This window comes from Protopterus annectens, chromosome 5.part1 (assembly GCF_019279795.1).
Source record: "Protopterus annectens isolate FY-2018-M chromosome 5.part1, PAN1.0, whole genome shotgun sequence".
NCBI classification, from domain to species: Eukaryota; Metazoa; Chordata; order Ceratodontiformes; family Protopteridae; genus Protopterus; species Protopterus annectens.
In genome coordinates this window covers 365414496-365440454 of record NC_056736.1, presented here as the reverse complement: position 1 = coordinate 365440454, position 25959 = coordinate 365414496, and the positions used below count along the sequence as shown (strand labels likewise).

General features: G+C 37.3%; 1 protein-coding gene across 1 annotated transcript in view; it reads right to left on the bottom strand.

Annotated features, from left to right (window-relative positions):
* LOC122803163 (short transient receptor potential channel 2-like) overlaps positions 1–25959 on the bottom strand; it is a 1104815-nt gene that overhangs the window by 241073 nt on the left and 837783 nt on the right. Inside the window, exon 12 of the mRNA XM_044072780.1 lies at positions 4741–4944. Coding sequence (XP_043928715.1) covers positions 4741–4944 — 204 coding nt within the window. The remainder of the gene's footprint in view (positions 1–4740; positions 4945–25959) is intronic.

Here is a 25959-nt window from a genome sequence, read left to right as displayed (position 1 = left end):
GAAAAAATGCATTGAAGTCTGTATTCTCAAAACATGGGATACCTGATATTCTCATAGCTGACATTGAGCATGGTACAGAAAAGAGGAATTTATAAAATTTATGCATGAATGAAATTTGTTGCATGCCACATCTAGTTTCTAATATCCACAACATACTACGCTAGAGGAGGGAGGTATCCAGACTTGGAAGCTATCTTACAAATGAGTCCATTTTGGAAATAGCATCTACTATATTTCTGTATCAATGCCTTTATAGCACCATCATCTTAGTTGGCCCTGTCCACTGTGTTTTTTAAAAACTCTCTTCAGTATTCAACAAAATGACTAGATTTGCATTAACATCTCACATATTTTCTATCACCCCTTTGCACTGAAGTTATTGAGGTGGCTTCCTCTGTCGAAAAGACAAATCTCCCACAGCTTAAAAGCATGCATAAACTGATGTGCAAAGACCCATGCAAGCAATACCTTGTCTTGGTATAATCCAAAAATTCTCTGTATAGAGAATACTTTTAAGCTTCAGACCTATTGGATTTTATTTGAAGCAGATAAGACTTAAAAAAAATGATCCCAAAGTTATAAAACTGCCTCCTTTATAGAGTTACCTAATTTTACCTCCACCCTTTTACTTCATCTAGGGGACTTTTCAAACTAGCTTCTTGTGCAGCTGGATGCTCTGATAAATGCATTTTTATTGACTACATAACTGCTAACATTCTTCTTTCTCTCTACCCTCTGTCTACTCTTTATAGAATTGTTTCAGTACTGATGCCCGCAGAACTGATTTGTTTTCTATATGCATTTAACAGACTTAACAGTAATATCTTATAGGTTCATAGGTAGGTACTAGGCTATCGGCCCTAGGGCCTATACAAGCCTAGTCAAAAAGGTACCCTAGCTTTTGCCACCCAAGAAAATTATTTTCCTGTGTCCCTGTCGAGCAGAGCCACAGAGGTGATCCTGGGGTGAATTTCCTATTTCCCATCTAATCATCAAAATTTTTCTTGAAGAGTGCTAATGAGGAGCTTTGTTTGATGTAGATAGGTAGTTTGTTCCAGAGTATGGGAAGTCTCTGGGACAGGAATCTATCCCTCCACCATGTTCTGTTTATTGTGGTGACAAGGTTTATGTCCCTAGAGCATGTAGCTTGGTGAGATTGGGATTTCTTTAAGTGGAGCATGTCCAACAACTCTGGGTTTGACATAGCTTTGTATGTTTGGCAGAGATCACCTCTGAGTAGGCGACATGCAAAGGAGTAAAGCTGGAGATTTTTGAGACGGTCTGCATAGGGCATCTGTTTGAGGCTGGTAATCCTCTTTGTGAGGTATTTCTGCAGCCTTTCCAGTTGTTGTAGATGTCTTGTGAGGTACATACCAAAAGGGGCACTGTACTCTATAATGGGTCTAATGAGTGATGAGTAGAGGGGAACAATGACCTCTTTTTTCCTGGATGAGAAACCTTTTGTGATGAGGTGTGCCACACAGAAGGATTTCCTGACTACTGTGGTGATGTGATTATCAAAGGAGAGACTACTGTCCACCTGTGTCCCAAGGTCTCTTATCACACTTTCGGTGTTAAGTAGGCTACCACCTATGTGGTAGCTCATGGGTACAGAGTTTTTACCAAAGGGGATGACAATGCACTTTTTGGCATTGAGCTTGAGGCCATGGCTTTGACACCAGACATCTGTCTCAGTGAGGCCCTTTTGTAGGATGTCCACATCGTTAGGAGTTTCAATTATGGCTCCTAGTTTGTAGTCATCTGTGAACTTCATTAGTCAAAGACCTTCCGTGTTAGCCTGTGCTTCAGAAAAGTAGATACCAAACAGGAGAGGACCCAGGACTGAACCCTGTGGTAATCCACGTGTCACTGGTCTGAAGTCGGATTTGGAGTCTGCTACTTTCACAGTGTGGGTTCTATCAGTGAGCCAGTTGGCAACCCATCTTGTGACATAGGGATTTAAACCTAGTTTAGTGAGTTTATCTACAATTCCAGAGTGGGGGATGGTGTCAAAAGCCTTGACGAGGTCTAGATAGGCTGTGTGAACCACCTTACCCTCGTCTACGGCTTTGATGACTGCTTCAGAGAAGTCAATCAGATTTAAGAGACATGATCTGCCTTTTACTAACCCAAACTGGGTGGGGTCCAGAGTTTGGAGATTACCAATGTCTTTGCTTATAAGTTCCATGATGATATGTTCCATGGCCTTGCAGACCAGGCTCGTTAGGCTAATGGGGCAGTAGTTCCCAGGGTCCGTGGTGGCTCCCCCTTTATGGAGTGGTATAACCATCACTGTGCGCCATTCCATGGGGACACAAACCCTAAGGTGAGGCTATGATTGAACATGGTGCTTAGGTGGGGTGCCAGTTCATTCTGTAGTTCATGTAGAATGCAGCCTGGGATGTTTTCAGGTCCCATGGATGCTGTGTTCTTGGCTTTGGAGAGTGTAGTCTTTACCTGTGCAGCCATGATTACATGAACCTTGCATTCTTCTGGTATATAGATGGGCCCTTTAGGGGGTGGGGGGGTAAAGTTAGCACTGAATCTATCTGCCAGGATGTTGGCAATATCAGATGGTTCTGTATATTTAGTGCCATTGTGTTGTAACTCAGAGCAGATCTGAGTATTGCCATTGAGATTCTTGACATAACTATAAAATGCTTTGTGGTTGTCTTTAGAATCAGTGGCGATTTTGTTTACATAACTAGCTTTGGAGGATTTTATGAGGGATCTCAGCTTTTTACTGAGGCTGACCAAGGAGTTCTTCCAGTCATGGGATTTTACTCTTTTTTGCAACAGTTTCTTTCTTCTGTTGCAGAGTTTGTTTATGGCAGGGGCTCACCAGATTGGCTTCCTTTTTCAGGAGGATAGCATTTTGGTTCTGTTAGGGATAGCATGATCCATGCACTCGTGTAAGTGCTTATAAAGTGCATTTGTGTAGGATTCAGCAGTCGTACCTCTATTGTCTATCTGCGTAGGTGTCGTTAAGCTTGTCACTTCTGTCTTAAGAAGCATGAAGTTGGCTTTGGAGAAATTTTTTATGATGGCTTCCCTAATGGGGGGTGGGGGCGGGATGTGGATGTCTAGGCAGATTAGCTTGTGGTCGGATCTGACCAACGAGGAATTGACCTCTGGTGGGGAACACCGGTCACCCATGTTGGTAATGACCAGGTCTAGGATATTGCTGCCACTGGTGGGGGTGTGCATAAGTTGATTCAAGACATTGGAATTTATGAATTCCAGAAAACATTGAGCAGAAGAGTTGGTACATGAGTAGTTTTCCCAGTTAATGATGGGGTAGTTGAAATTGCCTATTATTAAAGTGTTGGGTTGTACCCTAATATTTTCCAGTGTATCAAGAAATGAGGGGTGGGAATCCTGGGGCATGGTGGGGGATCTGTAGCAAGTTACAATTTGGATTGCGGTCTTGCCCAGAGTTAGTTGCACTTGGATAATCTGGGATGCATTATGCTGAGCATAATTTTCTATGTTTTGAATACTTTGCATACATTGTATGCACAAAAATGATTATATGTATCAATATGCAACCAGATTATAATTGCTCCATGTACTTGTGCCCAGATGCCTTTTTCTATACTGTACTTTCCACTGCATTTGCTGACATTTGCCATCAGTTTAGTTTTGCTACATGCATGAGTCTCATTTTTAATATTTTTATTTTATTTTATTTATTTTATTTTACATTTGTTGACCAGGCTAGTCTAGCTGGATATATGTCCATTTTCAGTAGAGGCCCGGGGAGAAAAGCTCCAAGCAAAGGCACAGACAATCAATATTATATATAGTAAAAGTTGACAGAAATAAAGTAGATGGTTTATAATTGAGGCTCAGTTAGACTTGAAACAAAGCAGTATAATCCTGTTCTACCAAATTATGTGTGCATTCTGTGTAGTGTTTGTTATGCCTGAGCTAAAGCTCATCTGTCTGCATCTTCTGTGTAAGTAGGCTCAGGCCTGTAGAATCAACCCACTAAACAAAGTAAAAAAATAATGATAGCACATCTTTACATATTTTTCAACTTTTAGTAATGTTTCTCTGTACTACGTGCACAGTTTTGTCCTTTTTGAAATTAAAATTCAAATCCAAATGCCATGTTTAAATGCACTGTTCTAATTTCCTAAGATGCCTGAAGTATTGTTCCCTCCTTATTTGAGAATTCAGCCTACTAAAGATTAATGTGGCATTACCATGTACCATATCCTCTTCTGTTCCAGTGCCCCTTCTGTTATTCCCAGTGATTACATTTGCATAATTAAGTATCAGTTAATGCTGAATGCAGATTCACATTGGTAACCGACTGCAACTTTTTACAGGACGAGAATTATGTGGTAGCATATGTCTTGCAGGCCATAGTGTATAAATGAAATGATACTTAATTGCATATGCTTTCCAGAAAAAAAAATTGGAGGCAATCTTTCAGGTCACTTTTTAGCAGCTAGATAAGGTGAGAGGAGTTGTATGAAGAATGAGGGTTACTGATGGTAAGGTTTTGGAGACATTGCCCCACCTTGTTATGCGATTACTACACAGCAACTGAAGTAAGGATGTGACCACCACAGATACTTCCTACTTCAGCCAATCTTATAAGATCCCAGTACCAGGATATAAAACACTAATAAGGGGGTGCATGGCAGCCATTTTAAAATCTTTTTTGTTTAATGATATAACGTTAATAAGCATGTTAGTTGCCAATCCATTCTGCAATGCAACAAGTCTTACCCTTTTCTGATTGTAGTTCACTGCTAAACGTAGTCTTGCAAGGTTGGGGATACCTTCTTCAAAAGCCTGATCATCCAAATTGTCTTCTTCATTGCTGTCTCCAATGTCATTCAGCACTGCAGTTACCTCACTCTGATTCCGGCACATTCCAAGCAACTCAACAGCGAAGTCCTGGCTTAGTTCCACCAGGGCCAAGTACTCAGGCTAGAAGGAGAAGAAACAGTTCATTAACTAATTAATAATTAATTGACTGATTGACTAAATTAATTAAATTAACTTTAGTAGAGCAGTGATCTCATTGACTCATTTTCAGACTCAGTCCAGGAAGGAAAAAAATGCAGAGATTAACAGAAAAATCAGTCACATTATTACCAAGCAAGAAATATATTTTAAATAATGAACTATTAGTGCTAGTGAAGATACACATTCAATTTATCTACAATGGGAGTAAACTTTACAGTACAGCACAGTCTTAAATCTTTACATATTATAGTATTTACAAGACATACAACCAGCTGTGGTGCTGTTTAGGAGTGGGAGGGAAGATGTCCATCCTTAAGTAAGAAAATAGATTAGTGGAAAGTACAGGTGAACTGACAGAAAAGTTGGAGCATCAGAGTGAAATGGAGGGCTAGAGTTAAAAGTGGATAGTGAGTTGGTTTGTGAATGGGAAGCTGTATGAGGGATGAAAACAGAAAGTTTTGTTAAGTGAGAAGGAGGTGGTGAGAGGAATTGGATGGTGCATACAAAAGGGGGAGAAGTGAAGTGAGAGGATCTTTCTTATTCCATCTATTTATGGTTGAAGATTTAGCGTCATTGACAAACTCAGGAACTTAGGTACAAACCCGTATGTCACCCAGTGGATAGCCAGCTAGCTCAAAGACAGGACCCAGGAAGTTAGAATTGGGAAATCCACCTCTACAAAGAGGTCAGTTACAAGTGGAGTCCCTCAGGGATCAGTCCTTGGACCACTCCTTTTTGGCATTTACTTCTCAGAAGTCAAGGCCAATGTCAGTTGTCTCTGGCTGACTAAATTTGCAGATGATTGCAAATTAGGAGCTGTCATTGAATCTCATACTGACACAAATATTCTCCAGTAGGGGCTGACACAGACAAACAGCTGGAGTCAGAACCATGGACTAAAACTAAATGCCAAGAAATGCATAATAGTAACCTTTGGGAAGGTATCCATCCCTGGTAATTATCATATTGACAACACACCCCTTAGAGTTGACCCAGTAGTCAGGGACTTAGGGACAGCCATAGATAGTAATTTAGCCTTTGACCATCACGTGTCTACAGTGGTAAGGAAATCATTCTATGTTGTGCAACTTATAATCAAAGGTATGGCATTTAGGTCCAAGAAAGTCATTGTTCCACTGTATTCGGCATTCATCAGACCTATCATTGAGTACAGTGCCCCCTTTGGTATGTACCTAACCAGGCATAGCCAACAATTAGAACAGCCACAGAGGTTCCTCACTAAAAGAATACAGATCATAAGTAAAATGTTCTGTGCAGACCTCCTTAAGGCCCTATCCCTGAATTTTGTCTCCTACAGGCTTTTGAGGGGAGATCTATGCCAGGCATACAGGGCATTGTCAAACCCCACTGTGATAGACCTCCTGCATATACACAAAACAAACAGCACCAGAATTATCCGTTTTAAAGACTTAAACCTTGCCTGTGATATAAATAGGACCTGCTGGAGAAATAGATATGTATCCCAGAGACTACCCCATCTATGGAACAGGCTCCCCATCCATGTGAAGCAGAGTTCCTCCCTAACCCAATTCAAGTGCAACTTGGACAATTAAATGGGAAAACAGAAATTCATCCCTGGTTTGGCACCTATGTCTCTAAAGGACACAGGTAACCTGTAATGGTTCATCTCCCAGGCCCATACTTACACTTATCAAGGGTATCAGAACTTCTCAGAGATTTGGGATGCATGGCTAGGCTTAAAAAGGCTTTTGTGGTTGTTAACCTAGTAAACACCTATCAACCTATGAAGTAGCTTAGGCTAGGTTGAGATTTTAATGTTTATTGAACTATGTTATTCTGTTATGGTTGAAACATGTACAGGAGGCATCTTTATACAGGACATTTTTAACTGATACCTTAATATTTTAACTGACTTGATTTGTTTTAGCTATGCATTCCCAGGTGTGTGGGGGTTTGAAAAAATACAGTTACTTTTCTGCAACCCTGTTCTCAGACTTTGCACAGCAGAGACTGTGGAATAAGGAATAATAAACAGTTCAAACTGGTCCTAAATGTGCTGGTCATAATAAAAACAGACATACTTCTTGGCTATAGTTAATATAACAGTATACACAATAACATGAAAACAAAGCGCTTAGACCATATTAAATGATCCATTTTAAATATAGGTAGGTCCAGCATACACCATGCATTCTACATTGTTACAATTAATTTCACTTTGCTCTTCACAAGGCACCACATATAAGAGAGCCCGCAAAGAAGATAACTATGTCCAGAGTGAAGTGTCTTTGTCACATCTATACGTATCCAATCAAAGGGTTCTAGGGTAACAATTTCAGTATATGTGCTACATTTTTTGTTCTATATTTAGACTATACACCAAAGGAATAAAAGGGAGGATGTGGGAGTGGGCAATAATCTAGAAACTAGTGGTGTTGTTGTGTCTTTCGGCTTTTCCCGGTTAGGGGTCACCACAGCGGAACTCCGGTCCACTAATGATTGGCAGTAGATTTTTATGTGCCGAGTTGCCAGCTCTGATGAACAACCATTAACGAAGGTACGCCCATTCACGCATGTCTCCACACAGAAGATGCTCTAGCTGAGAATCGAACAGGACAACGTCTTACTGTGAAACTGGTGTACAATTCCCAAACTGCTGGTCATACCCAGATTTGTAACCCTACATAGCTGTTGAACATATCTCTTTTTGAAAATTGACCAGCTTGGTCTACTACAGGCTTTTACAAATTGGCTTGAAACACATCTACATTAACATACCTACACTCCAAACAGGATAATATCAGTGAGCAGCTTTTGTACAACTTCTTTTAATCATAGTTTGTGACAGCCACATGCAGTTGTATTGTGCATGTCAATGGTGCACTAAAGTGGGTGAGAGGTACTTTTCTCCACAGTTCTATAATGTCGACTGTGAATATATAAATTAGGGGTGTTGGGGGGGTGAAGAATTTTTGTGTATTTTTAGCCACTCTTGGGTTATGCTCTTCTACAGAAAAATTAATAAAAAATAACTAATTTTTGGGTGACTTAATCAAAAATAGAGAAAGCCTCCCCATCTTGTAGCAGATACAGATTTAGTTATATCATTTTAAGAAATATACTTTAATGCAAATATCATACCACATGGTATCCTGGCACTTGCAATCACCATGTTTGCTTTGCAGTCAGTCTTTTTGAGTTTCTCTCCATTTAATATACTGTTTAAGAAAGTACAGCTTATCTAAGGAATAGCTGAAAACATCTGAAAAGACTATGAAAATAATGATTCAAAAGAAGATCAATCATTACATTGTGTATTGCTGAAGAAAACCCTACAAATCAATACATTAACCGAAATCTATCTGACATGGTAAATAAATCACTTATTCAGATCAGAGTGCTGTTCTTTGATATCAAAATTAATTATTATATGCTTTTTTCTACAAATGATGGAATTCATGAATATGCATGCAAGGCATAAAACCTCTCTGCACAGTGCATACCCATCATAGAGAAAAACTGTGACACGTAACCATCCGTTACACAAAGCACAAATAACACACATATAGTATAATAAGAATTTCCTCATTTGTTAAACGGGGATGGCCACACGTGCTTGTTGAATTTCAGTTGCATTTTATGGTTTGAACCTTTGAAGGTATCCTGCCAGGTGACATACTGTATAATAAGATATTGTAAATAACACAAATCCAATGCAAGTCTGTTATAGTGAAATGTAAGTTAATGTTTGAATACAGTATCCAATGCACAGGCAGTATGTATATATGTGTGCATATATTACAGAAAATAATGCAGATTGGTAAAGGAATATATGAGTATGTGGTGATGTAAAAGATGTAGAACAGTCACATGGTAACTAGGGGTTACTTTAGCTTTGTGAGTAAAAATTGTATGTATGGCAGTGGAGTCAGGTCTCCAGTATGACTACACATCCACTGGAGCTTCCAGATAAAGTGTGTCTTAATGTCTCTAAACAACCAAGAGCTCAATGACTATTATAGTTGTAGGCAGAGACATCCTGTACAATATTAGTGACTTGTAAGATGTGAATATGACTTCTAAAGAATGCAAAAGATGGCCAACCTACTAGAAATGAGAACATCAGCAGTTCTTTACATTCCTGCAAAAGAAGCATATAATATAATATGTTGGTATCTATTCACCCTTATCATCATCATGGATATTTGTTGCTGCCCTCACCTGTGTGATACAGTACATAAAGGAGCTTATTCCAGGAATACAATATAACAATGCAATCATGCCACAGTAACAGGTCTGACAGTGGTGTTTTGTCTTGTTGATGGCACACAGGTATGCATCAAGCTTAACCAAGTCCCCTGAGTATGGCACAAAGGAAATGCAAAAGTTGTAATGATTTGACCTGCATTTAATCTGCAATGAAATGGTGTCATCACCCATGTGTTTGTACAGTACTATGCTTGTGTGTTTGCATGCAATGCTATTATGTGGATGATAAGCCAGATCTAGCAAATGTACAAGGGAATGAACCCACTCCGATGTTTCACTGATTTGCATGCCTATGTGACAGATAGGGAAGACAATAATAGCATGTGGAAGATATGTTCCTTCAGTCATGCACATCTACACCAATGTACGGCACACATGTATGTAGTTAATCTAGCACATCACATGTATGTAGTTAATCTAGCACATTTTTTTCTCCATTGTGAAAGTGATGCTAGATGTTTGCTTTATGTCTAGCTGATGATACTAAAATGCATCCCCTTACTCTGTGTTGCAGGACTGGTAAGATATGTTAAAATCTTAGCACAGGTAGCCCTAGGAACAGTTATAGTCATGTCAGTTGTCCTGAATTAGTGACTGAAGATTAGCAAAGTGATCCCAATAAAACCAGTAGGATGTTCCTCCCCAGCACCACACATGATAGTGTGTTTATGACTAGTCAGAATGTGGTATCAGTAGCTTTACTATCCACTGCTCAATGTGCAGAGCCTGCCAGTTGAAATGAAGCAGAAGGCAGGCGAAGTCTGCACCTTTCGATGTACATATTCAACTTTGCTATGAACTTTTAGTATTGGTTCAAGATAGCAGCAATTAACTGCCAGGGACTTAATTTGGGTTTGTTCTGCATGTATATAGTTATTCACTTCCACTTGCCAAAACAAGGGCCTTAAACATATGCCAGGACTTAAAATATGTCTGTCTGTGAATCATATATTTTGGGCTTAATTCTGAATCTAGCTGGTTTCTCATCATTTATTTATGACTTTAGCAGTAAAATAGATATACCCTTCCATAATGATTATAGCCTTTTTTTGACAATGTCAGTTCTCAAAAGCTTCTAACATAACAAAACAGAATCTGGATAACATAAAGATATTGCCGCTCAATGTTGGAAGCCTTAACAAAAATTTTCATTCCCTATAAGCACTCCTTACTCTAAAAACATTTATATATGTATTGTTATGGAGACCTGGTTTAAGACAATTGACAGTAGCCCATAAGTGCAGGGGCTTCTATGTCTACCACCTGTTCAGGCATACCACACTAGATCAAAGCAGTTAAAATAGTAGTGTCTCCATATTTGTAAAAAAAAAAAAAAAAAAACTACTTCACCTGCAGACCAGTTAGACGATCCAACAAACTCGTCTGTGTCCAACTTACGTTTAACAAGACACGTTGAGAACAAGACTCAATGATTTGAAGTTCTTGGAATCCACTTTGAGAACACATTGGACATCTAATCATAATTCTTTGTCATACTTGAAGAACTTTAGCTACACAAATGCATTACTATTTAAAAAATAGCATGACTTTGAAAGCTGAAATATATCTCATGCCGCCAAACAAAGGTTGTCCAGTGGCAAATAGCATCTCTAAAGAGTAAATAGCCTTTAAACTTTATTTTGTCTCATTTCTGTTTTTAGTTGTTGTTGTTTGTATGAACGGATGAACTGTGCTACAGCTCCTGATGATTTTGGTATGTTTACAGTGCAGTCCTGGGGTGAATGCCACACGTGGGTCAACATGAAGCCCCTGGTAATGCTGTTTCATGAATCACCTCTGTATAATTTGTTTGTTTGTTTCACTGAGGTGCTTACTTATTAACCGCAGTAGAACAGGGTGCTTTTTTATCCATTTCAAAGTGTAATCCATATGCTGCAAGTAATACAAATGTTTAACATGTATTGAAATGGCCAGGTTGTGTGAGGGATGTGGACATCATATTTTTTAAAACTGTCCTATGGTGGACATTGCCACTATGTGAGGACAGGGTGGCTGCAATGTTGCAAATACTGCCTATCACATTAACCATTGTGAGTAAAAGTACAACAGACCCTCATTTAACCAACATGCAACATGAGTACATATTGACATATTGCTAGACTGAGGAATACTGTGACAGCTGCCACCTTGTACATGGGTGTGTGCGCACCTTGTACAGCATTTTGTGCATTAGACAGTGTTATGTGTATCAGAGCACATGTTAGTTACTGACTTCCTTCATTGTAGGCTGACATCACATGCATGTATCTAGGTATGTGCAACTTTAACATGCATGCATACTAATAAACTGCTACTGAAGCAGTGTGCATCTTCTACAACATGCACACTATAACAACTTTTACAAGTATGCACAATGTTGTAAAATATATAACTTATTGGGGAAATCCATTGTCAAAAAGCAACACTGCAGATTATGTCACCGCTGTCATGTCATATCCACCAATATAATGCTACTGCATGCTGTATTGTGCTGCATTAGTTGCACATTTGTGTAGAATGTGTTGCATCACATTGTTAACTAGTGGTGCTTACTGGTCAAGAGTCATCATGTAGTGATAATAACAAGCATTCATATAGATAATGCCTTGTTTAATGTCGATAACTAATACACTGTCACTGTTGCACAGTCTTGTGTTTTATTTGCAATTGCCCTCAGCACACAAACACATACACACATTTACACACACTCATACACACCTATGCACATTCAGTGCCAGAGACTTTCTGCATGCCAACACATCATAGTGAGACACAACTGCCACTATCACAGCACATTTGGCATTTGAAGAATGAAGCCATCTTTATCTCTCGTTAAAAAAATGCTGTGTGTTCTAATACTTTTATACAACAATTTTGTTTTAAAATCTTATATTTTTTTATTTGGGTAGTGTGTGTAAAGTTCAGTAAGGGACAGCAGGGAGGAAATTGACTGCTTTGCCCTGCTTAAAAGCTGGCTGCTATAGTCCTTAACATTTTGTTGCAGTTGGGGAAGTTGTTAATGCTCCCTGTACTCCTCATAACAATGCAGAAGCAAGTGGCAACATTTGGCCCTGTCTATCCCTCATTAGTGAAACTCTGACTGTTCCAATACTTTTGTACTATGATTTTGTTTTAAAACCTTATTTACTCTTTTTAAACTGTGTGTGTGTGTGTGTGTGTGTGTGTGTGTGTGTGTGTGTGTGTGTGTGTGTGTGTGTGTGTGTGTGTGTGTAGTTCAATAAACGACAGGAAGGAAGTGATTGACTGCTTTGTCCTGCATACAGAAGTTTGATGCATTCCTTATTGTTTCATTACAGTTGCAAAAGTTAATATTCCCCCTACTCCTCATAAATCAAGTAGGAGTGAACAGCAGTGAATGACAGGATGTGCTTCATCTCATGAATGCAAAAACAAACAGGACTAGAGAGTCTAGATCTAGAATTTTGTTACCTTTAAATTAAAGAGATTATTACATCAATTTGATACATTCTGTGTGGCAGACATTGAAAGTTTGTTTGTTTTTACAAAGGTGCAAACTTTGTAAATAATATTCAGATAAACGTGGAATGAAAAAGGTGTAGACTTTTATTAACAAGTATAATTATTTAAATGGTATGAAGTCATTAAACTACAAAATCATTTTGCTGAGAAGGAAATACAGATATAGGTGCTGAAAGAAATTGCAGACAAAAACATATGCAGGAAATTCATATGGAAGTGGTTGAGGAAAAATAAAAGAAGAGATATTGATAATCAGTAGGGGACTATCATGATAGGGATGTTCATACTAATGGAACTTATTGGCCTGAGGAAGGAAGAACTTCAAAAAAAGAAAGAAAAAAAAAAAAAGAAAGAGAACCATATGTGGAAAACTAAGTGTTGATAATGAATTAATTGATTTAAATCCTGACTTTGTAGGTGAGCAGGTTAGGACACTGAAAACTTTGAAATTAACTTTAAGTTAAGAAAGTAGTTATACTTAAGAAATGTCAATATAAGAATTTCCAAAAAACGGGGTGGTAACTGGAAAGAGTGATATTCCTGTTCTAGGTATTGAAGAGGAACATCTAAAGATGAAGTCCCTTAATCAAATCTTGATAATAGGCGATTCTAAGTTAGGTCACTTAAAATATTTCCCTAAAATTTACATACAGAATATAGTAGTTTCTGCTGTCCATGGGGCTAAAAGCTAAGGACATTAGAGAAGATGTTTTAGGAAACAAATCATTCTTTTGAAATTATATGTAGAAGAAATAATGGTATATATAGGACTACATCAGAGGAGATCATGAAGGAATTGAAACTGATTACTGGTCATTGTGTAGCACATCTTCAGGCTTTTAACTTTTGGCTGCTCTTAAAATCTATTGCAAGTACACTAAGTAGTGGAATATGAAGATTAACATTTGAGAACAAACACATTCGTGTATATATATTGGAATACATAATTGGACAGAGAAGTTAATTTAGAACTGATGGATACCATCAAGGTCATCAATCTAACAAAGTATTGTGTCACAAATTGAGAATGTTCATTAAAGTTAAAAGAAAAAAAAAGTGGATATAGGAGTTATCCCTGAAGCATTGTTTAACGATATGAATAAACCTCTAGAAATTCCTGGTTATTACTCATTTCATAATTGTAGAAGGGATAAAAGAGGCAGTCACATCTCCATGTACGTAAGAGAAGATATAAGTGCTTGTTGTGGATGTAAAAGCTCTGAATTTAGGGTGATTTTAGTACTTACTCAAGGAAAGTTGGTAAAATCCAAATGATTGGTATTTAAAGACCCCCAAGTATATGAAACAAGTAATTAGGTAGAGGAATTGAGGAGGGCAGTTAAGTGTAAGGATTTTATTTTGGGAAGGGAGTTGAACTTACCAAATATTACCTGGACAGATATGACTCTTATAAGCAGTGTGGAAAATATTGCATTATTAGAATTTCTTATATTAAATCTTTTTCAGCATGTCCAAAATGTTTCATTAGGATCTTAGATGTGATATTAGCTTTCCCAGGAGTAAGGCTTTTTAAAGTTGAGAACAATGATCCATTAGGTGTTTAGATCATAGGATAATTCTATATTAAATTAGAGGATTACATAATATGAAATATGCCACAATATCTAAGAAAAATATTCATCAGGCTGATTATGGTTCTGTTGTAAAGTAACTAAAAAATTGGAATGGGAAAGAGAGATTTATGGGTTTGATCGCACAAGAAATGTGGAACTTTTTTTTACAGGAGAGTGAATCAATTAATTGAGAAATATGTGCCAGTTAAGAAGACCTTTAAGGGGAACAGAAATCTGTGGCCTTATGGATGTCTGTAGAAATCAGTAAAAGATCACGTGGTTCTTCAAAGGTATATAGGTATCTTATTTGAGTGGGTGAAATTTTCAAAAGTGCAAAAGTAGCATATGTTGGTAAATTATACCCAAGTTGTTCTTATTCATTAGACTCAATTATCACAGGAGAATGTGCAAAAATTATGGATTTAAAAATTAGCTTAGATAGTAATTAAGCTTTTCAAGCCATGTTAATATTTTGAGAAGATGCTATTTGTCCTTAAGAACTTTATTTAGAATTAAGGCATGAAAGAATTTAAAAATCTTGGGTCATATTTATAAATCAATGATAAAATCAGTAATGGAACACGGTGTAGGTTTCGGTTCTTACTTGAGAGGTGACTTTGGTAAGTTGGAAACATTTCAAAGATTGTTGACAAGAAAAGGTAAAGGTGTTAAAAATTTAGGATAAGAGAAGAGACTTAAGAAAATGAAATTATTCTTTGCATGTTATAGAATCTTTAGACAGGCATTAATTTGGATTTTAAATGTGCAAAGAATGAATCCTTGAAAAGCATTTATACATTTTCTGTCCCATCTTACTTTCTTGTCTGTACTGAGGCCTGGTTCATCCTGTTGCTTCCTGGACTATTTGTTGTCTTTTACTGCACTTATTATTCTGATGCACCCTGATGTACATATGGCTATGTGTGTGTTTCCTGTGCACATATTATCAGTTTTATTGGTGTGTGTGTCTCTGTGTGTGTGTGTGTGTGTGTCTCTGTGTGTGTGTGTGTGTGTCTCTGTGTGTGTGTGTGTGTGTCTCTGTGTGTGTGTGTGTCTCTGTGTGTGTGTGTGTGTGTCTGTGTGTGTGTGTGTCTCTGTGTGTGTGTGTGTGTGTGTCTGTGTGTGTGTGTGTGTGTGTGTGTGTGTGTGTGTGTGTGTGTGTGTGTGTGTGTGTGCGTGTGTGTGTGTGTGTGTGTGTGTGTGTGTGTGTGTGTGTGTGTGTAGTATAATTTAGGCCTTCTTGGCCTGAGCATTCATGTGGTATAATCTGATATCCACTTTGTCAGTGGACCTTCACACTTCATGTATTTTTTTTTTTTTTGTGGAGACGATCCCATGTAGTGGCATACCACCTGCACCCCCATAAATACTCTAACTAGCTCTAAAATCATAAAAACTAAGAAAAGTTACAATTTAATATGCATTAAAGTTGTCTACTGATAATCTGGACTTTGGTGAACCATAAAAATGTCTACTTTTCACCAGTCTTGGCCGTCAACCTCACCATTCATGATGCATAGCACATATCTTTAAATGGGTGCCATTCAAGTGGTTTGTCTGTCACTTTATCTAACCCTAACTGGTTGAAAAAAGTGATCTAAGTACATTTGATTTCATGATATTCTTCATTACATTTTACTAGTTATAACTCTGATAATAAGGAAAGTTTAAGATTTTTCAACAATGGTACAAGCTTTCTTAAAGACTTATGACATTATTGAGCTCTTGGACTATATGTCTCAGGCAAGTATGTCCCTAGCCTTAAGCAGCATTTTACTTTCACCTAGGATGACAACTCAATACAAACAGAAAATGTTTAACTTCAATAATTGGCTTAGTTTCTGGTGTCTTTCTAAGGGGGTTCGGTATCTGTCAGCCTGGGATGACATGACTGACAGACCTCAATGCTTTGCCAGAGATGGTCTTCATCTGCCACCCCTGGGATTTCAGTTATTGGTTAAGGCTCTTGCCAATCCAAAGTGCCTTTTTAGGCAGTATCTCAAGGACAAAATTCCTGATATAAAAACTTCATCTAAAAACAACCTCAAGGTTATGCTACTAAATGCTAGGAGTCTTAACATGAAACTGCACTCATTGGAAACAGTCTTCACCTTGGAAGACACAGACATTTGTACAATCATTGAGACCTGGTTCAGGGTTGTGGAGAGCATCCTAACCATACTGGGTTATACCTCCTTCCACGTTTAGACCACAAACTAAAGGCATGAAAACTAAAGGAGGGGGTGTATCAATATTCATTAAAGATACATACACCTCCAGATTGGTTAAACAGTATAATTCCCTGGAGATACTTCAGGTGCAACTAACTGTTGGTAGGACACCTATTCAAGTCATTGCCAACTACAGGATCCCCTCCATGAATCAGGACACCCACTCTGCCTATTTGGATCTACTTCAGTCTATCAAGATGCATCTGAACATCATGGTTTTGGGCGACTTTAACTACCCATCCATTGGGTAAATTACTTGTGCTCAAATTCACTTGCTAAAGATTCCTCAACTTCATTAGCTCCATTGCCCTGGACCAGCTGGTTGACACCCCCACAAGGGGTGCCAACATCCTGGATGTGGTGCTTACCAGTATGGGGGACCACTGTAGTACCCCCACTGTGAGGTCTTCCCTGGTGAGATCTGACCACAAATCAGTCTCTTTCAAAGTAATTATCACACTTGACCCACCCCTAGCAGCAACTAAACTAAAGAAACTTCTCCAAAGCAGATTACAACCTCTTAAAAGATGGTACAGATAGCTTCACTGCACCACCCCCCCTCAATGGAACTGGCAATTTTGCTGAGTTCTACACCATGCTTTATAAAAACACCTGTATAACTGCATTGACACTGCCGCACCTGATAGGACCAAAACAAGCTCCTCAAGGAAGAGCAAACCTGCCCGGTGGACAACTGTCACTAACAGGCTTTACAATAAGAGGAAGAACTTGCTAAGATTAAGCAGGAGTCAGCCCTAAACTCGAAGCACTCCCTCCTCAGCTTAAATAAGCAAATAAGACTTTTTGTGAAGTCCTCCAAAGCAAACTACAAATCCAAATTAGCTTACTCAACTAAGGACAACCATAAGGCATTCTTTAGTTACATCAGTAACATAAAAGGAAAGGCACGGATTTGTGCCAAACTATTAGTTAATGATACCACACATATAGCTAACCTTTTGGCCGACAGGTTCTGTGAAATCTTCACTCCCCTGTCCCCACCACACATACCCCATCCCTACCACCTGTCCCTACCTTGTATCTCTTAAGAGCAAGTCAGAAACTCCCTCTTTAAGGCCAAAAACACAGCACATATTGGACCTAATAACATCCCAGTCTACGTCCAACATGGGCTCCAACAAGAATTAGCAACACCATTGGCTACTCTTTTCAATCACAGTCTAAGCACCGACTTCATCCCAGCTGAATGGAAAATAGCCACAGTTATTCCCTTGCACTAAGGTGGTGCTTCCACTGACCCTGGATCTGTGCATACAGCCTACCTAGACTTAGCCAAGGCTTTTGACACTATCCTCCACTCAGGCATCACTGACAACTCACCCAGGTACGTATCAACCCTTATACTGTTAGATGGGTCACTAACTGGCTCACTGATAGAACGCATATAGTCAAAATAGAGGAGTCCACCTCCAACAGCAGATCTATAACCAGTGATCATGGAAATAAGGTTAGAACTTGGCTAGGCTTGTATGGAACCTACGTCCATTAGCCTAGTAACTTCCTATGATCCTGTAATACTGCAGTTTGGTTATCACAGCATTGTAAATTGTGCCAGTTGGTGGTGCACTTCCAGTGTTTTTAACCCTTTATTACTATATTGCAACCATGGAGTTGTTATATATAAGTTGGGAGTGTGGGGTGGAGCCGCCACATGGAGGATGCAGAGGGACTTGCCCCCCAACAAAAAATATTTTTTTTTCTGCTTTTATCTTTTTTGTTGCTGTTGAGTTATGATGGGTTAAATACACTGCATTTAGACCAGTTGTATTCATAGGTAAATACTAAACAATCAGTCTGCAGACTATTACACACCTAGTAAAGAATCAAACAGTGCCTGCGAGGTGAACACCTTAACCATAATGCCAACCACAACTTCAAGTGCATGCAGTCACTGGGGACTGAATCTGGCTCTTTATAAATACCAAGCCACTATATTGCCATGGTGTTAAATCCCTGTAAAGGCAGTACAAAATGTGGACTACTGTTCCCCTACTGTGTTTCCACTAGGTGAAATTGTACATATCAGATCTCTAGGAGAAGCCAGCTCTGCCTATTAGCATTCTCTTACAGACTTTAGTTACACTTTGCCAGACTCAAACACCTGTTCAATCAGTTGTGTTTAGATATTCTGTCTTTTAGATGAAATGACATACATCTTATTCTGTCTTCAACCCAACACAACTTCTGTCCTCATTACAGCACAACTGCTTCTTTGCTGAATTTTGTTAATGGAAAAGGCTATGAATGCACTGAATATTAGCACTGTAAAGAATATTTATTTCTGATAACATCATGATCTGTACGGTTTTAATAGCTTTTATTGTTTACAAAATAGTTATGTTTGTTTATCTTATGCTTTTTAAGTTTATTTTTCAGAAAATGCTCCAGAATGAAAAATGTCTGTAGGCGGCTAGAGGTGTGACATTCCACACCGCATAGGTCTTAATGAGCAATTAACATAAGTAACTTTTTTTTCATAATTCTATATTATTTTTTTCTGTCTGTAACACTACATTTATAAGTTTGTCTTTGTCATATATGGCCTGGGTAGTTACTGAAAAGAATCCTGTACCAGTTACCCCTCCCTGGTAAAAGGCAAACAAAAAATAAAATACAACAAAATAAGTTAAAATAAGTAAGTGCAACTGTGTGTGTGTGTGTGTGTGTGTGTGTGTGTGTGTGTGTGTGTGTGTGTGTGTGTGTGTGTGTGTGTGTGCACGTGCGTGCACATTTGTTTCTATGTATATTTTCATATACACACCAACACAAGTATACATTTATATGTATGAAAAACAGTCCCTCAGTCCGGTTGCTAATTAATACATTTGATGAAATAGTTGAAGTCTGCAAGTGTCCTTTGTTCATGTAGCTGTACACAGTTCTAGGCATTGTATTCAGTAAGCATGTTATCCGCTAGTGTGTGTGCACACCAATATATATTCATAGGTCTGACTGTAATGACTTAACTGTAAAGCTTACAATCCCTTGCTTTTCAAGAAGCCAGTCATTTGCCATTACCCAAAATTACTATGGTAGATAGCTAGCTAGCTAGTTAGATAGATTGATAGGGAAGTTAATGGTAGTAAAAGATATCCTAATGCTTAATCCTAGAAGGCACTATGTAATACAACTGTCACTTTTTTTCTATTACCGATAGTTACTTTTAATATTAGGTACTCACATCTGGTGTTAGCTCTGCCATCAGTGCATACCAGGCACAGAACTTCATACAGAACATGGCCAAACATTATGCTGTAGACCAGACAGACATCATCTGTAATAAAGTTATAACAAACAGAATATAATAAAGTTTCCTGAAGTCCTCCTGATTACTTCAGGTTTTCTAAACATAAAATTTTTATAACAAGAAATTGTACATTTTCATGTTTTTCAGGTGACTTAAATCAACAAACTGCAGTATTATATCTAAAGGCTGGCAAGAATCAGTGTTGCATAATGTGCAGCAATGATCAACATATAGTAAACAGTATAAAGTTCTAGAAAGATCTCCCTGGAGTTGCTGTAGATGGCCTTTAGAATTAGGAGGGCAACAGAATATATATGTTTTGTCATTTGTAAATGCACATTGTTCGAAATACAAATGGTATTTTCTCAATCACCTGTAGCTTTTAAGTGTGTTTTTAACATATTTATATCATTATCTATTATTATTTCTATATTTTTAGTGATGCTATCATTTTTTTTTATTTTGACATTTATGATGTTCTTTTTGTTCTTTGCCTTGTATCATGATGCTACATGTCTTGACTTTGAAGGTAAGGATTTATTTTTTATTCATGACTTTGAAGGTGAGGTTTTTTTGCATTGTAATAAGTGTGTATTTTTGTAGCTAATTTTGAATAATTTCAGCATATTTTGCTAATTATATTACCCACTTTGCATTTACCAGTATATTTCTTTTATAGTCTATTTCCTGCTTTCATTTCTGAGAAGAATAGTTCAGAAAGCACGATCTATGGTACAGAGCATCAAACACCTCTCCATGACTAACAGAAGCAGAACTTCTAGATCATTGGTATGAGCTTGACCGTGATGTCGCATGATTTTACAAGGAGCACTGGTCAAACATTTGATTGTAAAAGTGTACTGGTCCAATGTGAACCCCTCAGTTTGTGCATTTGTAGCATTACAGCTTGCTGACATAGGTCATAGATATGTGCACATGCTAAAATTTTACTTAGTATCTTTAATAGGGCTTCAGTCATGTTTTATAGATTCACAGAGTTTACAAGACAAAGTCAGGCAATGGACAATAATCACCTTGCCAGCATCAGTTCTTATAAGGCACTTCCTGATTCTAGAGGACAAAACAAGTCAGACCACAAATTATTTATGGGTGCCTATCCAATAGTAAGGTTCACATTAAGGCAAGCATATCACTCTGTTTTATAAGCAACAGAAAATGAACCCCAAGGTGGGCAAAACACTGATTAATAAATCTGTTCCTCTAAAATACATTACTTACTTGCTGATGGAGGTCCAAGACCTTAGTCTGAATGCTTGTGGAGGCATTTGTTTTGATGACATGTAGGAGATCAAAGAAGGTTGTATGCTTAATAGCATGGGATTCTAGATATAAACCACTGTGCAGGAGTGTATAGTTGAAGATAGCAGGGATAGGGGTTCAAGACTGCCTTGGTAGCTGAGTGTCTTTAGTCCTGTGATCCTTTTAGATTGAAACCTATGTGGTCCTTCTAGATGTATGATGATTTTATACAGACACATTATAAAATGGGAATGATAAGTTCAGAGTATAGATTAACAGTATTTTTTTTTACCCGGATGAAGTACCTTTAGTTATTTAATGTGTTATGTAGAAGGACTTCCTGACTACAGTTGCAACATGCTGATCAAAGGCTAGGAAGCTATCTATGAAAGCCTGGAGATCTCTGATGACCATATCAGTCTGGAGTGGGATGCTGGCTCTACAGTTAGCTGTGTCTACACTTCTCTGCATTTAATGTACTCCAATTTTTAATACACCATTGATTTCTATGGCTTTCCTTTTGCTACAATAACATGACATTGGATGATGAACAAATGAAAACACCCAGCTTGCAGTCAACAGCAAATTTAATTAGACAAACCTCAAGATTAGTGGTTTGGCTATTTGAGAAGTAGATGTTAAACAGAAGGAATCTAAGTGCTGAACATAGAGGAATCCTACAAGTTACCCTTTCACTTTCTGAGGTGCCACGAGCTACTTTGGGTATGTTGGTTATATACTGTCAGCCATTTTTCTATCTGTATTACAACATAAAGGCCTATATTTAGGATTTTAAGATTATGTACAGTTCTAGCGTATTGAACCCGGGTTCCTATTAGAACTCAGAACACTTGAAATGTCGAATGTCATATGGTCGACACCGTATGATCGACATTTCAAGAGTTCGAAGGTTAAAAGTAATGGTGCTGTTCAGTGCAAAATGGGAGAATTTCCCTTTTCTGCAATGAAGAGCAATCTTGGAGTTGGTATATTTAAGTAGGGGGGGGTTGGGGGTGCAGGGAGGCTTGTCCCCCTGCCTGCACCGTTAAGGTAAGGTTTTTTTTTTTTTATTATTATTATATATTTGAACTTTTAAACTTTGATCATATGTTGTCGAACATATGGGATTCAAAGTTTAGAAAGTTTGAATATATAATATAGACCCTTGAAACCTGGCAAAAGATCAGGCCACCTTGAGGTACTCTGTAATAGCTGCTTGGCTGCTATCTACAGTTTCAGTGACTTAGTTAATTTAGTAAACTTCCTTGAGAAAAAATATCTCCTCTTAAGAAAACCATGCTTTTGTGTCCTAAAGCAATAAGATTTTTTTATACTGGAGCTTATGAAATTGGATACAGTACATTCCATGGGCCATGGCTTTGCAAATTAGGTGTTTTTAGGTTTATGGGTCAATAGTTATTGGAATATGAGCTGAAGCCTCCACTATGGAGTGGGATAATATCAGCCATTTACCATACCTCAGTCATTTATCCTGTAGCTATGCTGAGCAGTTTTAGCATGGTTTCAGACAGGGCATGTTTGGTGCTTTTAATTAAACAACTATGTATATTTTCAGAGCCCATAGAGGTGGGGGGTTGTGAGTATTCATGGAAGTTTGGTGACAGTTTCTAGTATGAAGCGGACACTAAATTTAACTGTAAGTACAATAACAATATTGTTAGGCTTGGAGTGGGTGCTGCCAAATGAATTAATTACAACATTGCTATGTGCTATTTCTTAACTGGATTATTATCTAAAGAAGAAGGATTTATGAACTACAGATCCATTAGATCAACAATTACTGCATAATAAAGCATGTTATTTGTCTTGCCCATAATGAACATGGTTAGACATCCCATTTTTTGACTGGTGAATGATAGCCTATTTAACCAATAAGATTCCATTCATGCTTTATCTTGTATTGGTCATTTATGCACAGAGAATGACTTGGATTGGTCCACAATCACTCATTAGCTGAATATTAGGTTGATAGTGTTATATACTTTTAGAGATGCGCCAAACAAATATGGACTGGTTCCAGCCATTGATGGGATAAATGTCTCTTATTTCTCATCCTGTACCATGTTATTAGGACCATTTACATTCTATACTTGTTATACCACTTACTGGCTATAATGCATTACAGCCATTTCAGATTGGCTCTTATTATTTTAATTAACCAATGAAATAGTAGAACTTACTGAATATATATTTTTTAATTTGTTTTTAATTATTTCTTTTTACCAATTGCCTATGACTGTATTTAAATAGGAGGGAATAACGTACATTTATTAATAGATCTGAAGAAGAGTTTAACTAGAAAGCACTTATCTGTACTAGGTTTCATTTTTTGTTTTCATTTTTATTAAAGTGCATGTTTTGGTCCTTCAGGATTCATGAATTATGACCTTCATCAGCCTGTGATTTGATAAATGCCCTTCACACATGCAGAATCATTTGTGCCAGGTCCAAAAAGCTATGTGTGTGCCAGGCTATTTAAGGCTGGAATGTAAGCGAGCTTACCTCTTCAACCATTCACCAGGGTCACCTACAGAAGCATGAAACTGATTTGAGATTTCCAATAAGCTAAGGCTTTACATTAAAGGTTTAAATAGCAGAGAATGTCTAGCTTCTCTAAATTTATATTGCCCCAGCTTAAGGTGTAGTTTCTGCTAACCCAGGTTTGATCTCAAATTTACTTTTAGTTTAAATATTTCTTTTCACTCACCACATAAAAAGAAAAAAAAAAAAAAAAAAATAAAAATATTTTTTGATTTATTGCATTGTAGAGCATTATAGGTGTGCATTCATGTGAGTGGGTGTGTGTGGAGGGTGATTCTTATTTGATATGACTGTATTTAAATATAAATATAAATAATATATAAAAAATATAAATACAACTCTAGTAGGTAAATTATGCAATAAAAAACAACTTCCTTATCCTATATGAACAAACTTTCTAAACCTAACCTACCCAGACTATATATACTTCTCAACAACCTTTAGAACAATATTATCTAAACCTAAACTAACTTGCTATCCTAACCATTCTAATACTTTGTTTTTAACTCCCTATCCTAACCATTCTAATGCTTTATTTTCAACTCTTCTGTAGCAGCCTGTTATCCTAGTTATTCTAAGGCTATGTTTTAACCCTTCTACATCTAATTTCCAATAACTCCCCTTCTTAACTAACCACCTTTTTTCTCCTGGTTGTCATTCATGACATCAATCTATGTATCATGTCATTCTATACACTCAAATGCTGTGCAATGATTTCTGCACATATTTCACACTATAAACCTACAAAGATCTTAAACTTCAATGTAACCATGTATATATATAATCACCTTTTTAAAATTTTACATTTAAAATTTTTCAGTGTAACCATGAATATTGATCGTCATTATTTTGTACATGTGGAGCTTTTCTCCCTGGGCCTCCACTGAAAATGGACATGTATCCAGTCAGACTCTTCTGGTTAACAAAATGTAAAATAAAAAAAATAAAAATAAATAAATATTTGGAATGACAATGGTGTGGTGAGTGTTTAATATGGTTACAACCACTTCTCATTTTACATGTTTCCACCACAAAACAAAGCATCATTATAGAGTTTGCCATTTTCAGCATACCATATTCTCTTCTCCAATTTTACTTTAGTAGGGTTCCTCCCCTCCACCCTCCACCTTTCCTGGGGGGGGGGGTTAGATTTAAAAAAAATGGAAAATATGGAAAATAGATGATTAGACTAATAAAATAGGACATTATCCTTCAGGGCAACAGAGATGCAATGATCACAGACTTTAGTAATAAGTTACACAACACTTCTTCAATGTCAGCTATTCTCATTTCCAGACTTTCATAAACAAAACGCCATTCAAAAACCCTGCAGGACAATCTTCAAAATAAACAGTTAGTCCATACGTCATCTTTATTTAATCTTTGTTTAAGAAAAAAGTGCATTTAATCCCACAATTCATCCAACATTGCAAGCATTTGAAAAAGCATGTTCTAAGGATTATTAAACACTTGCAGCATAGTATAAATTTACTACGGTCAAGAATCTCAATTCCCAGGAAAGGCAGAATTTTGATTCTTTAAAAGAAAATATGAAGATACAAGTCAAGAGACCAGATAAAGGGTGTGGCACAGTGATTGTAGACAGCCTGAAATATTCTGCAGCTAACCTGGAAATGTTATATGATGCCAATACAATACATACGCAACAATATCTCAAAATGAAATCAATATTGCCCATAATAAAATAGATTTACTCTTAGATGAATTATTAATAAAAGGAAGTATTAATGAAGAAATTCATACTTATATAATGATTAAAACCCCATAATTCTATAATTTAGTCAGAAGTACTGAGATCCATAAAGGCATCCTCAATTTAAAATGCAGACCAATAGTAGCAGCTTGTGGTTCTAAAACATACCCCCAGCCACATTTATCAATAAAAGACTAAAACCAGTATTTAAAAGCAAATCCTATCTGTTGCAGGACTCATGAGACTTTCTTGGTAGACTTACACCAACTATGGTCAGAGAGTATTGAATTTCTCACCATAGTTGTTATTATTTTATTTCTCTCATACATTGATATTCAATGTTTGGTAGATTTTATGACTATTATATTAGATAATAACTTCATCTTTTTTGAAGGGTAGTTCTTCAAACAGATTAAGGGGGTAGTGGTGGGGGTGGTTTGTGCCTCTATATATGTTAACCTGGTATTACTAGCATGGGAGAAAGCCCATGCGTTTGATTCAAGCTACTTTAAGTATTGCAAATTATATTTGAGAGACATAGATGACATTTTTGTTAGAAGTGGTTAATGATTTTGTTAATTTTTTGAATGGCATGACAACTTCTTTGAAATGTAC